Source organism: Diaporthe batatas (genome assembly GCF_019321695.1).
Source record: "Diaporthe batatas strain CRI 302-4 chromosome Unknown Contig00003, whole genome shotgun sequence".
Classification (NCBI taxonomy): domain Eukaryota; kingdom Fungi; phylum Ascomycota; class Sordariomycetes; order Diaporthales; family Diaporthaceae; genus Diaporthe; species Diaporthe batatas.
The window spans coordinates 2,456,206-2,469,549 of NW_025408550.1; the positions used below are offsets into that span (position 1 = coordinate 2,456,206).

At 57.3% G+C, this 13,344-nt stretch overlaps 3 protein-coding genes across 3 annotated transcripts; 1 reads left to right on the top strand and 2 right to left on the bottom strand.

Moving 5' to 3' along the window:
- Positions 1 to 361: 361 nt before the first annotated feature.
- On the bottom strand, positions 362 to 2,678 carry KVR01_002898 (uncharacterized protein). Its single transcript, XM_044792746.1, has 3 exons — positions 2,238 to 2,678; positions 893 to 2,142; positions 362 to 832 (listed from the first exon to the last, which is right to left on the bottom strand). The coding sequence occupies exons 1-3, from the start codon at positions 2,427 to 2,429 to the stop codon at positions 646 to 648; spliced, it is 1,629 nt and encodes a 542-aa protein (XP_044647913.1). The 5' UTR covers positions 2,430 to 2,678; the 3' UTR covers positions 362 to 645.
- A 427-nt stretch (positions 2,679 to 3,105) lies between these two features.
- On the bottom strand, positions 3,106 to 4,472 carry KVR01_003496 (uncharacterized protein). Its single transcript, XM_044793776.1, has 2 exons — positions 3,803 to 4,472; positions 3,106 to 3,717 (listed from the first exon to the last, which is right to left on the bottom strand). The coding sequence occupies exons 1-2, from the start codon at positions 4,004 to 4,006 to the stop codon at positions 3,379 to 3,381; spliced, it is 543 nt and encodes a 180-aa protein (XP_044648511.1). The 5' UTR covers positions 4,007 to 4,472; the 3' UTR covers positions 3,106 to 3,378.
- Positions 4,473 to 9,610: 5,138 nt separating this feature from the next.
- On the top strand, positions 9,611 to 12,842 carry KVR01_002025 (uncharacterized protein; the record flags this gene model as incomplete). The annotated part of the gene is made up of 3 exons (XM_044783689.1): positions 9,611 to 9,918; positions 9,979 to 10,848; positions 10,925 to 12,842. The coding sequence occupies 3 exons, from the start codon at positions 9,611 to 9,613 to the stop codon at positions 12,840 to 12,842; spliced, it is 3,096 nt and encodes a 1,031-aa protein (XP_044647040.1).
- Positions 12,843 to 13,344: the final 502 nt, after the last annotated feature.

Genomic DNA, 13,344 nt, shown 5'->3' on the forward strand with positions numbered 1-13,344 from the left:
TTTTCTTTTTTTTTTTCTTTTTTGGGAGGGAGGGGGGTAAGCTGAAGCAATCCTCTACGCCCCTTTCCCATTATTGCACGGAGGCAATGCTTCTACGCCGGTGACATCACATCGACTCTTGACGGTAGGCCTGGAAATGGCTCTTGATAGAACAGGAACACTTCCGGAGGACAGACGGGGTGGCGAATGTGGTCTCATCAAGCCTTTCAACAGCCATGGGCGACAAGAGACGCTTCCCCAGAAAGTTGCCCACGTTTGCCAAACTGGGTCTAACAGATGCAACAGACCCAATAATTCCAACGAGGGCTGTGTCCATCTTGCAGAGCTCACAGATCAGGAACTTCAGGAACAAAAGCCGGCATTCAATGTTTCAAGCGCTGCTGTTTCTTCTTGGTGGGAGTGGTCTTGTTTTGTTAATACAGACATACAACATTATCATGACCCTGGCTTGCTTGCTGGCTCTCCTCCCCCTTTCACAGCCCCGTCTCAGAACGCCAGGGCGGTCACTTCCATGAACACCGCCCATGCAGAATATCCGTCTATCTAGGTATAAGGAGTAGATACAATCTCTGCTTTTTTGTTTGTACATATCATCAAACCAGACAATATGGAGAACGTGTGATATACAACCTCGACCCCTGGAGCTTACTCCTTCTTCTCGCTATCCTTCTTCTCACCATCCTTCTTGTTCGAGTCGTCGGTCTTGCCGTCAGACTCATTGTTCTGTCGGTGGGCGGGGTGGTTCGTCAGGTTATGCCATATTGACTTCAGAAATCCTTCATTCTGGTGGTCCTCGGCTGTTGTTGATGCATTACCGCCACTGCTGCTGCTGCTGTGATCTCAAGTATCAGTCCGCCCATTCTCTCATGCCGCCATTGAGCTCGCAACTTACGATGCTGTCCCCGACCCGCCGGAAGGCTTGACCATAACCCGCTTTGCCGTCTTGTCACCCACCTCATCCGCCAGCATCTCCACGAGCGTCCGTTGGTTTGCTGTGAGGTACTTGGGCATGTTCACCTTGAACTCCACCTTGAGATCTCCTGACCCTCCACGGCGGCCGTTAAGCTTCTTCATTCCCATACCGGCCAGGGTCATCTTGTCGCCCGTTGCCGTACCAGTTGCGACCTTGACATTAACCTGGCCGTCCAAGGTTGGCACGGTGACCTCTCCACCTAACAGAGCCGTCGTGAAGGGTATTGTGGCCGTGTAGAGAATGTCGGAGCCGGCTCTGCTGAACTTCTGGTCTGGCGCAACACGGACGAACACAAACAGGTCACCCTTGATACCCCTCGCGCCTGGGGCTGCCGCGGCACCCATGGCAGGAGCATCACCCTGGCCGTCCACCCGCAACCTCATGCCATCCTCGATACCGCCGGGAATGTCCACCGTCAGCGTCTTCCGCTCTCTTACCACACCATCACCCTTGCAGGGCTTGCATTGCGAGCCCTTGGGGACCGTCGTTCCTGACCCGCCGCAGGCGTTACACGTCGAAGCCATCTGGAAGCCGCCCGACATGAAATGTACCCGCGTGCCACTGCCCCCACAGCTATGACACGAGCTGCGCTTCGCACCTTCTTTAAGACCGCTGCCGCTACAGGTACTACACGATACCAGAGGCGTGACGGTGATGGTCTTGCTCGTCCCCTTGGCGGCCTCGACAAAGGATATGGTCGCCTGCACCTCGATGTTGTCGCCGACCACGGCCGTCTCCTGCTGGAAGGGGTTCCGCCCGCCTCTCCTTCCGCCGCCCCCAAAGGCCTGACTAAAGATGTCGTCGAAGTTAAAGCCCTGACCCCCGAAACCACCGCCTCCGCCGAAGCCCCCGAAACCCGAGAATGGACCGCCCGCGCCGCCGAATGGGTCGCCGCCTGGACCGCCAGGCCCAGCATTGGGGTCAAAGGCGGCGGCGCCAAACTGGTCGTACTGTTCCTTCTTCTTGGGGTCTGATAAGATCTCGTAGGCGGATTGTATCTCGGCGAACTGGTCTTTGGCTTTCGGATCTTTGTTGGTGTCGGGATGGAACTTCTTGGCGAGACCGTAGTACGCCTTTTTGATATCGGACGCCGAGGCACTCTTGCTGACTCCCAGGGCCTTGTATGGGTCCTTGATCGGGGCGCGTTGTATCCTCGTCGCGTGGAAAGCCTGTCGAGTTGGTCCTCGGTTAGCTCCCTGAACTCTGCGCGCAGAAGACGGCTTCGCCGTTGTAGAAGCCAAAGAGTCAACTGGTTCTGACCTACCCTTTTTGAAGCGGGCTGCAGACCGCACTTCCGTTGCAGCTGCCGCCTCGCCTGTGCCGGGCCAGGAGCGACAGTATGAAGCTTTCGTGCTTGCGCGGAGCAGGGCGAGATTGAGAGCCTCCGTCCGCAGATTTGCGCCGGCTTGAGCGGCCGGGCAGGAGCCGCGGCTCGAACTACAATGCTTGGTTGCATGTTTCAACGAGAAGCACCAGATGCATTGAAGGGGTAGGCGAGTTCCCAAAATTGGCGGCAATGTTGAAGTCGGAGGGGGGTTTGTCCTGTTCTGCAGAGAATATCTTGGAAAAATCTAGAACTTTACCACTGGTTGCAACGCCGACGGTGGCCGACCCACTACAGAGCCGGCGGGCTGGGAGCTTGTGCGACACCCCTGGACAGCAGGACGTCAATTGCACGAGCCGTCATTGGAAAAGCTTACGGAGCAAGTGACGGCGGAATACTGTGATCTTGGGACGAGTGGCTTGGACAGTCTACATTTACTTCCCTGAGAAATAATTCAAGTGCAATGTGCAATTCAAGATTGCACAAGTTATTCACCTTATTTGCTCCAGATTTCCTAAACACCAGCAATCCAGGACGTGATTCTTTGCTTGTAGAAGTCATGCACAAACTTTTTGGGACCCATGCAGGCTTACTATGTAGGTATCTACGATTAGCAGGCTGCCTGCCTGAGGCACAAGCCAGTGCGTCATCTGCACTAAAGCTTGTCTGCCGATAAGAGCCTTGGAAAGGGTGGAGTCGCGTCTTATCGCCGAGGTCGCGCGATTCCGCCTTTGGTCTCCTTGGTGGCACAAGGGGCAGCTGCCACTGAGAATGGTGGGTGGTGGCACAGAGCCAAAGACAAGGCCGTCAGGAGATGTAGTCTAGAGATTGATCCGTATGACGAACACTGGAAACCCAGTATAGGAGTATCTTTAAGTCATAATGCATGAATGCCCAACGCCAGTCTGGCCCTCCACCAGAATCTTTCTGCTTCCGTCCCAGAGCAGAGAACCGTAAAAAAAAAAATCAAGCCTAGGCCACCGGAAACCAATGCCTGTGAGTGCCACCTTGACCGCCCTCAACGCCAGCCGCGAGATACATATTTACCCATAAATACACTTTGTTGATGACGGACGAGCAGTCATATCCTGTCAGGCTCCGTCATTTTCTTCCCTGCCCTGGGCAGAATGCTCGTCTTGGTCAGCCGACCTCTTCTGACCCGGTGCACAAAGTCCACGACGGCGTCATTCTCCTGGACGGCCTGACTGCTGAAGTGCTTCCGCACCGTGTTCGCCAACTGGCCCTTGGTCTGGCGTCGGAAGGCTTGTTTTCTTGCTAGTGTTGGGGAGTGGAGGCCAATGCTGCCGGGCTTGGTCAGGACCCACGAGCGGTAGTCGCTTGCGTAGGCGGTCGGGGTTGCGAGGTGGTGCTCGCGGCGGTATCGGTGAAGAAAGTCACGGTCGAAGGTGGTCCACTGGATCTGCAGGTCACGGAACACGGTCAGCGGTTGCGTCTCGGAGCAAGCAGAGGGCTCTAGACCCAGGGGCGCGGGCGGGAAGACTCACGCTTGGGTTTGCAGCGGGTGCGTTTGTCGCGACCGCCTCTGTGGGAGGTGAGGGCATGTTTGCAGCGTTTGTGACCTCTTTCAAGTTCGACCCGGTGGAACTGGCGACACGGCGCATCTTCCCGTTGGCGTGGCCGTGGCCGTTCTTCTCTTTGGTATGGGTCGACTTGGGTTCCGAGTCGTCATGGGCCTTTTTGGGAGGCATGGTGGGCCGGAGGACGAGCGAGACTTGGGGGAGGGGGGGGGCAGTTGCAGCTTGGGCAATAATTGCTGTGAAGGAGAGAATCGCAGACGGTTCTTCGGTTCCGTACAAGTCCAGCAGCAGGTCGAGTCACCGTCAAATCGCAAAGGTGAGCCGGGGGTGTCGCAAAGGAGACTTCATTGTGAGATCAGTGCTCGCCCTCGGTCGGAACAAGTGCCAGCCAGCCAGCCTGCCAGGCTACCAGCCCCGGGTTGGCAACCAGCGAGCGCCCAGTACCGGCGGTCGGTTGCAAGTGTGGGGTTAGGTCACGAATCTGATTGTGCTCATGTGCAGGGGTCCAAATGCCCATCCCACCCTTAATTGGATTTCCCAGAGCGGCTAGCCGATCTCGCCAGCCAGCCGTCCACCGGCCGGCCATGTTCTGTGTACGGAGTACTCCGTATTGTAACGGACCTTGAGCCGTTGGAACCTCCGTGCCGTCCAGCAGCCTCTATTGAGAAGGTCGAAGGTCCTCGGCGCGTCGGGGCAAAATTGTTGCATGCATTCTGCACCTCGGTTTCGAACGCAATCGTCAAAGTCTCCGTACGGGAAGAGATCATCAGGTGTTGCAAGCCGAGCTTGACTATTTTGTTGGTACATATGTCACCCGTCTGTCTGTTGTACCCTGGTATGATGAAAATCCTGGTACGACTGCTCCCACGTCGCTCGGCTCCATCTTTGAGTGCCTCTTCCCCCACCGCTCCAAGGTTTGGGTCAACCCGCCCACTCGAGTCTCACCCACCGCAGCTCGATCTCATCACGTGGCCAAGATTCGCCGCATCGTGGGTCAATCCCGAAGTGTTCTTGCAGCCTGTAGTGTACAGACAGTTCTCACCCATCACGTCGCTTGAACCTCGTCGGTCTTCTGCTGCCCGAGGTGGCACCTGCGGCCGAGCGAGCGCCGAGGGCGAGCTGCCTCTTTTCTGCGCCGTCAACCTGCCAATGCGTGCATGGCCTGGACGCACTATTCCTTAGCTGCCTGCCTGTAATGCGAGTCGCCGGAGCTGTCGGACAATGCCATCGCCCAGTGAGCAGGAGGGCGTGCAGGCAATGTGCTGCCGTCAGCCTGCAACGCAGGGGCAATTCTGGCATTGCTGGCATTGCGGGCTACCTACTGTGGCCGCCGATCCCGCACCGAGCTTCCCAAAATTGCCAGCCACAGGTCACCATTGCTACACAAAGCTATGCGCTTCCAGAGGCCGGCATCATGCGCTACTTTGTGCGCGTCTTCTCGGACACTCGCACCGCCCCGATCGATGCCAGCCTGGCTGCCTGGCCAGCAAGGAGCACATAAACACACCACGTCACCAGTCACTAGCCGGGTCAGGTGAAGGGGCAGTGGGACTATGCCGGGCGTCACTTCATGGTACAGTACGGGAATTGTCGCCTTGCGAGCACGGATCATACCTGGGGGCGGCCATGTCTGTTGCGGCAAGGCTCACTAGCCCACGGCCGTCACCCGCGGCGTCCACGGACTAAACACCTGTATCCCACGCTGTTGCGACTCTCCAAAGCCTTGCAAGCGTCGTCGGGCAGAGAGGGTCCAGCGTCACGCGCGGCTGAACTCACCCCCACGCCCAAGCCGGCGAGGGCCCGCTGAATCATGCTCCCAGCTGGCTGGGTGGATGGATTCGTAAAACGCGCTTAGATGGTCTATCCGCCTCTAGCTCGACCAGCAACCAGGCATCCCGCGCACAGTCTCCGGTCAGGCAAGAGTAGTCAATCCATTGCCCCAGACAGTCGGGTTCAGTTTCATTGCCGTTCCGGGGTCTGGCCAGCTTGGCCTAAATAGATCACCGATCACGGCTGGAGCCCTGGGATCATGACGGGGCGCGCAGCTCTTGGGGCCCCTGGGCCAGCGCCCAAGGCAGTTCTGGCAGTGCTCCGTACGGGCCCAACCTTGGTTGCTCGACAGCACAACGTGATGGTCTGGCAGTCTGGATGGTCGACACGCCAATGGTCAGCTGCGGTCGTGAAACCAGGCCTTGGGGCATCTCCGCGCTGCACAAAAATGTGACAGCTCACGAGGCGTGTTGCCCAATTCGATCGAGTCCCCGAGACGTACCAGAACATGCTGATCCTGTAGCCCCGCGGGCAGGCAAGGCGGCCAAGCCATAGGGCCAACAAATCTCTGGCTAGAGACCGCGCGGGCAGGCTGGCAGGCTGGCAGGGTATCAGGGTCTACTCGGGTCGAGACAAGCCAGACCCTGCCTCAGGATGACAAGTTGGTAGCCCTGCAGACGGCGCTCGCAGCGACAACCGAACCTTCCATTTGGTTTCACCCCCCCCCTTGGGCCGCAGCAATTGTTCAATCGAGTTACACAGACGCTCCTGGAGAAGAGGAAACACTCAGGATCAGACTATGGGAACCACCAGGCAAGGAGGGCTGGGATGTCGTCGCGTACAATGGCGTATTGTGAGCGGCAACACGACACGTCCAGGCATGAAGGCCTGGAATGGTGCAAACCCCCACTGAACCCTCGCTATGCCTACCAACGAATGGGTGCCCAGTTCTGGCCTGCGAAGCACCGATCTTGCAGATGGTCGACAAACTGTATCGATGAGATCCACCAGTACTCAGCCGCGACTTCTCGAGCGAGCCATATCTCGAACATGCCATGCGCAAGGCCTAGCCACCTCGTCACGTCGTAACTTTGTGCACGCGCCTGCCACCTTCCATGTGTACAGTTTGCGTGTGCAGTCGCCGTCGCTGCAAGCTAGTGAGGAATTTCATGTGCCTCAAGTGCTGCTCTGCACCACCACCACCTTACCCCCCAACCATTTCCAAAAAGAGTCTCGGTAGGTGTGTTGCAGATCGGGCGGGCTACTGTGAGAAGAGGGTGGGCGTTCAAGGGGTACCCCCTGTTGGGCCGCGCCAGAACCTCCACGCCCCGAGGACAAGCTGAAATCGCTTGTCACCGGATTGCATTGCCATATGCGCCCTGCCCCGGGGCGATCTGAAAAAGCAAGCAATAATAAGGGCGGGATCAAATGGAAATAGACTGCGACGGACCCACGATATTTCGACCTGGCCCGCCCGGAATCAGAGATGAAGAAGCTCTGATCGCGAGGTGCCCCAATTTCAGCCGAGGATTCCACAGAGAGACAGGGGCAGGCATGGCAAGGGCGCATGCCCCAAATTGTGGGGTGCTTACTCTGGACGGGGTGGCACCGTGGAGGGTGCGCCATAGTCCATGGGGATGGATCAGCATCTGGGCAGGCAGGTCTGGACAGGACGCAGCAAGCCAGGACAAGCCTCAAAATGCATAGTTGGGCAGGGGTGTGTCGAGCAGCAAGAGCTGCATCGAAGTTAAAAAGCCAGCCCAGGCTGCCAGGATAGACGGCTCCTGTGTGCAGCTCTGGTCCCCCAACCACCCTTGCCCCCCACCACCCACCCGCAATGGCAGTGGTGGCTCGTCTTTCGGGACGGTGATTAAAGTACAAGTCGGGTCGGAAGCGAGTGGGCCCTGAGGAGAGTCGCAATGAGAGCTACTCCAGACGGGGTGGATGGACTCGGTGCAGCATCCGTCTTCTCTGCACCTGTTTGCGCTTGCGCAATATTGTAGCCTCGAGCTGCAGCACTCGTCTCCGCCGGAGGGGGGTGGGCGCCGTAAGATGACTCTCCGCCGGCAGTCGGCAGCATACCCTCTCCAGCTCCCACCTGATGGCTGCCCTTGAGCTGTCCGTCCAGGCTACTGCATGCTGGGATGCCATAGCGCCTACACAGTAAGTATTGTAGCAGCGCAGACCATGTACCTCTCCTGCCTGCCTCCCCAGAGCAGAGGCATGGCTTCCTGGGGCGGGACAGGAATCAGTGGGACCAACCGTGGTCTCTCATAAAACCCCCACACGCCCCCCGTCCCAGGTACTCGCTCTTCAATTCATCCCACTTCTAAGCTCCCAGCAAAGGACGACAAAACCCACAGAAGGGGCCCTGCCAACTTGAACTTCCGTGCGAGCCTAGATCAGCGAACAAGGCCGGGAAACCGTGGGCAGTCTCACCAAGCAAGCTCCCACAAAATCCGGGGTAGTGGCCAGAGCCGGCCCGTGTGTGTGTCCTTGGTTCTTTTTTTTTTTTTCCATCGTTGGTTTTTCTTGTCAAACGGCAGCCTCAATCTCGACGCCGCCCCTTGAACGACCATCCACTGCGGCAATCAAACGGCGAGCCCTCGTGCGACGGGCCATTCTCGACACATACGGGGTAGAGGTTGCACTCCTGGAGTCTTAGACCTAGTTCTCCTGCAAACCCCACGCCCGCTGCAGGGCCGCCATTGTCTCTTGTGGCCCACCAAGGCTTTGGGCCTCTGTTTTCTAGAAATCCACATCCCCCGCGCAAGCCTCCTCCCAGGTCAGTCAGATGTGCGTGTGTATGTGCCTGTGGTTTCTGGCCTGTCGTCTATCCCTTGGCGCCCATCCCTCCGCCCCTCAGCCCCTCCGCATGTGAGCTCTCGTCGATGCCGCTGCACGCTGCCCTCCACCCCGCGGATCTCCAGCCCGCCGGGCTGGATCTCCTCTTGTCATGCCCCTTCCCGCGACAGGGCCGTTCTTGACTCGGATACATGGTCTCTGTTGAATTGCCTCCTAATCCACCTTCATCTTGCGGGTTGTCCGTCTTCCTTGTCGATTATCACAGGATACTTGTTTGGGCAAGATACCACACCTCGCTGCACCACCCCATCGTCGACGCCTTCCGGGCCAAATCTGGCCCATCCTCGACCTTCTCGTTTCATACCCTCCTGCGTCTGTCAAGTCGTCGGCGCAAAAGTATTGGTTGTGATGGTCTGCCCCTGCCCTCGCTACCTCGCTGCCTCGCTTTAGTCCCGCCACTGCCCCCGTCTTTCCGGCCACACTTCCCCGTCCTGACCTTCTCATCTCTCTTTTCTCACATGCACAACCCAGCTTATCACCTGTCATACTGCCCTCAACAGACGACACACCTCTCTCTGTGCACCGAGCAGTCACGGCTGATTTTCTTACAGAGCTATCAGGCTGTGGATCGCCTGCTTGGCTGTGACGATCATTCAGTCGACCTATCCCGGCTCACCAAGGGCTTGCAGCGAACTTTAATACTCCGGGGCGTCGACCCATGGTGTCGCTGAAGCACCCTCGATCATGATATTTTGAACACCAGCACTACTGCTCGGGCGTTTTTTTTTCTAGCAGCGGGATTTAGCTCAATCTCACGCATTGGCGTTGAACAGGGAGCGAACCACGACCCGGACTGAGAGTGCCCTAGTGGAAACAGAAGCATTTGAGACGGGCGAACATACCAGCTTCTGAATCCTGAGCTGTGCTGAGCTGCAGTGCGACCGGGGTCTAGTCGACGATATCCGATTTGCCCGCAGCCAGCCGGTCCTCCGCAAAAAGGAGTGTCTGGTCACCTGCCGACGCCGTACCAGCCCCTCTCGTGCTGTGTGACGACCGGCACAGTTCCCATCGGCAGGTGTCAGCCACATGATACCAGCAGTCGAATGGTTCTCTGACTGAGAAAGAAAGCCATCCGAGGAGCAGCTACCGCAGGGAAATCCCACCAGACACGAGTCAATTGGCCAATAACAACCCGAAGCCATGACCTCGGTACTGGCCTCACATCCTGGCGACATTCAACTGGCTATGTCTCCGACCCAGGAGCCAACCCCGCCAGAGAACAATAGGATGGACGACGTTGGTCGTTCCCGGTCACTTAGCCAGGGTGACCTGAAGGCGGAGGCTCATGACCATGATATGGACGACGACCACGCCGATGACGGCGGAGACTCATCGGACGGTGAAGACGGGCCTGCCAGGAAACGACGGAGGAGCCGCAAGGGGCTTGACAAGAAGTTTGAATGCCCTCACGACGGCTGTGGAAAGAGTTACTCAAGAGCTGAGCACCTGTGAGCAGCTACCATGCTTCGCTCCTGAGCGTGTGTGCAGCCTACTGACATCTGTCGCAGATATCGACACCAACTTAATCACAACCCAAAGCAAATCTACAAGTGTGATTTTCCCGACTGCACTCGGCAGTTCGTCCGGTTGGACTTGTGCAACAGGCACAGAGACAGACACACGGCAAAAGGCTCAGCGCTCAATCGAAGAGACTCAATGATTGGACAAGTCTCACCGGCGGCTGACGGCCGCCACCCGTTTCCTCCTGGCTCACTCTCGCCCGAGGCCAACAGGCCTGGAAGTGGCTATATGGGGCCTCACTCGCATCCGCATTTTCAGGACCCTGCAGCGAGCCCGTATACTTCTGTGACAAACACGCCACCTGTTTTCCCACATCCAAACGGACAGCATCATAATACCGCTAACTACATGCGATCAAGCCCTGCATACGGCCCCCTTCCGGGCCAGCAGCCACAACACCAATCCCCGAATGGCCCACAGAGACCTTCCGTGCAGACGAATGTCGGCCCCTATGGAGTCATGTCCCCGGCGTCGCAACAGGGATTCCAGAGTCACCCCGGCGACACTCCTCAATCTGCAACACCATACTCTGGGCATGCAAATTTCCCTCCATTCACCCTGCCGCCATCTAATTTCGCCTCCACAGTATCGTCAGCGACCGTGCCGCGGGACAGCGGGCAACCTTATACACCACAACAGAGTGGGAATGAGTATTCCCAAGGCCAGCCACAGCCCGCTGGCGAGATGGTACTTCTGGAGAACATGAGCAGCCAGACTACTATACCTGTCTTTGGCAGCGACAGTGTCCTTAACAAATCCCCTTATGTTGGAATGCCCGAAGATTTCATGAATTACCTATTCAACACCCAGGGTCCTGATGGCAACCCCATGAGTCACATGGTACCCCAGTATAACAAGTAAGTCTCCAACTCGGGCGTGTTTCTGACACCCAACCGTGCGCGTCATTTGGATTCTGAAGCTGACTCTGAGAAGTTATGGCGACCCTGCTCAGTATAGTGTCCCTTACTACGGGACAGAGCCCAATCAGATGGGCTACTTCCCAAATACTGGGCCACAGCAGGTCATGGCGGTTAACAACTTACTGGATCAAAACCTCCCCGAGACGGTGCTTTCCGAAGAGAAGGCCAACGAGATCTTCGAATTCATCAAAGAACGCTTCCACGAGAACGGGCGCGCCCCAGTCGAGCACAAGAGAGAAAGCTTCATCGAAGGTGAACGGACCGATGAGCACATGCTTAGCCGCAAGATGATGCAAGCCTACATCGGCTCATACTGGTTGCATTTCAGCGACCAAATACCTATACTTCACAAGCCTACGTTTTCGCCTGACCGGACTCCTACCTTGCTGCTCATCTCGATGATGACAATTGGCGCCGCGAACCTTGACAAGGCTCACGGCCAAAAAGTCACGGATCTCGGGGCTGAACTGTCGAACTTCCTGGCCTGGCATCTCAGATGGGAGACCTTCATGGATACAAACTTTAGGCCACCGGCGAAGTTGTGGGTATTCCAGACGCTCATTCTCTTGGAGCTGTACGAGAAGATGTACTCGACCAGAGAACTGCACGAGCGGGCGCACATCCACCATGCAACGACGATTACCCTGATGCGGCGCGGCCGATCGTTGATTGGGAAGTCCGCTCTGGACTCCCCACCTAACCCAAGAGACGACAAGATGGGCTCCCGACACTCGTCCACTTCCGGGGTTGCACATACCCCGGACGAGTGGTGGAATCACTGGATCACCAACGAGGCCACCCGTCGCGCTGCTTTCGCGGCTTTCGTCATTGACTCGATTCATGCGACAATGTTCGGACATTCGACAGTCATGGTGGCTCACGAGATGCGTCTGCCCCTCCCATGCGATGAGAAACTCTGGAGGGCCCAGAGCGGAGCTGAAGTTGGCCGAATTGAGGCCAACTTTTACTCAAACGGAATCAAGCCCGTACCATTCCTCGAGGGCTTGAAACGGACTCTCAGCTCTCAGGAGGTCCAGACCAACTCTTTCGGAAGAATGATTCTCATGGCTGGACTGCTCAACGTCAGCTGGCATATGAACCAACGAGATCTTCAAGTGAATTCTTTGGGCGGAGGTGTCTCATCGGCCTTGGGCGGCCGTGACAAATGGCGCGGCACGCTCACTCGAGCCTTTGACTCCTGGAAGGGGGACTTCGACAAGTCACTAAAACGGGGTGACAATCCATCAGATCCGTACAGCAGCTTCGAGGCAGCCGATCGCAATGACGCCAACGCCGTGTTTGAGAGTCGCGTTGTCCTCCACAACCTGGCGCACCTGGCCATGCATGTCGACATTGTCGACTGCCAGATTTTTGCCCGGGCCAAGCGCCTCCTCGGCAGAGCCATCGGAGCACAGGACCTCAGCAGCGCCCAGAGGCGCATGAAGGACATCTGGGCGCCTTCGGTCCGCGCTAGGGATGCCACGTGGTACGCCTTGAAGTTCTTGAGCTCGGTCCTCCTGGAGCAGAGCGGGAACCAGCGCCCCAACGGCTACAACAGCCACCCGCACTCGTACTCGGACACGGACCTGCCCTACTGCGCACGTGAGGACGTCCTGCTGAACCGGCCGTGGGTCCTGTACTTTGCCGCGCTCGTGGTCTGGAGCTACGGGCACGCACTGGAGGGCCCGTGCCCGGACGCCGTGGTCCCGAGCTCCAAGTCGGAGCGCATCCGCGAGATGAGGGAGTACCTGATGGCGTACGGCGGCACGAGCTACCCGGAGGACCTGAGGACGATGAAGGGCCTGAACAAAAACAGCTCGCTGATGCTGGTGCTGAAGGACACGTTCCTCACGACGAGGTGGGAGCTGCTGCACGAGGGCGCGACGCTGCTGAACAACTGTGTGAACCTCAACGCGGGGACCATGGTTTGATGAATCTGACGACTGTTCATGAGAAGCGCAGCAGTCAAGGGGGCGACTGCGGCACAAAAGAAATTGGAGCCAAGGGAGAAGAAAGACAGGTTGTGTCTCTGGTCTGGACATTGGAGAGCGGATGTTGTGTGCATTATCAGGAAACGGGGACATGGTTGAAATTGGAGGTTTTGTACACTTATATACCCCGGTGCGTTGATGCTTAGGCTGTTATGTCTCTTGCTTTGATTCGGCCCTTATATGTTGAAAAATGGATCTATCTATGGTTGGGCGAATTCCAGCCCATGTACCTGACAGAACCGCCTTCTCGACGTGATGGTATTTCATGTGCTGTATACCCAACACTCGCTCCGTAACTCAGCTTGGTTCCGCAAAACCAACATCAAAAACGCAATTGCTCAGACCCGGTTGACAAGAAAAGTTATTACGACTGCATGATGAGGTGCTCCGTGCCTACACGGCTGGCCCCCTGCCCTTCCATTAGTACTTACTCCAGGCCCAG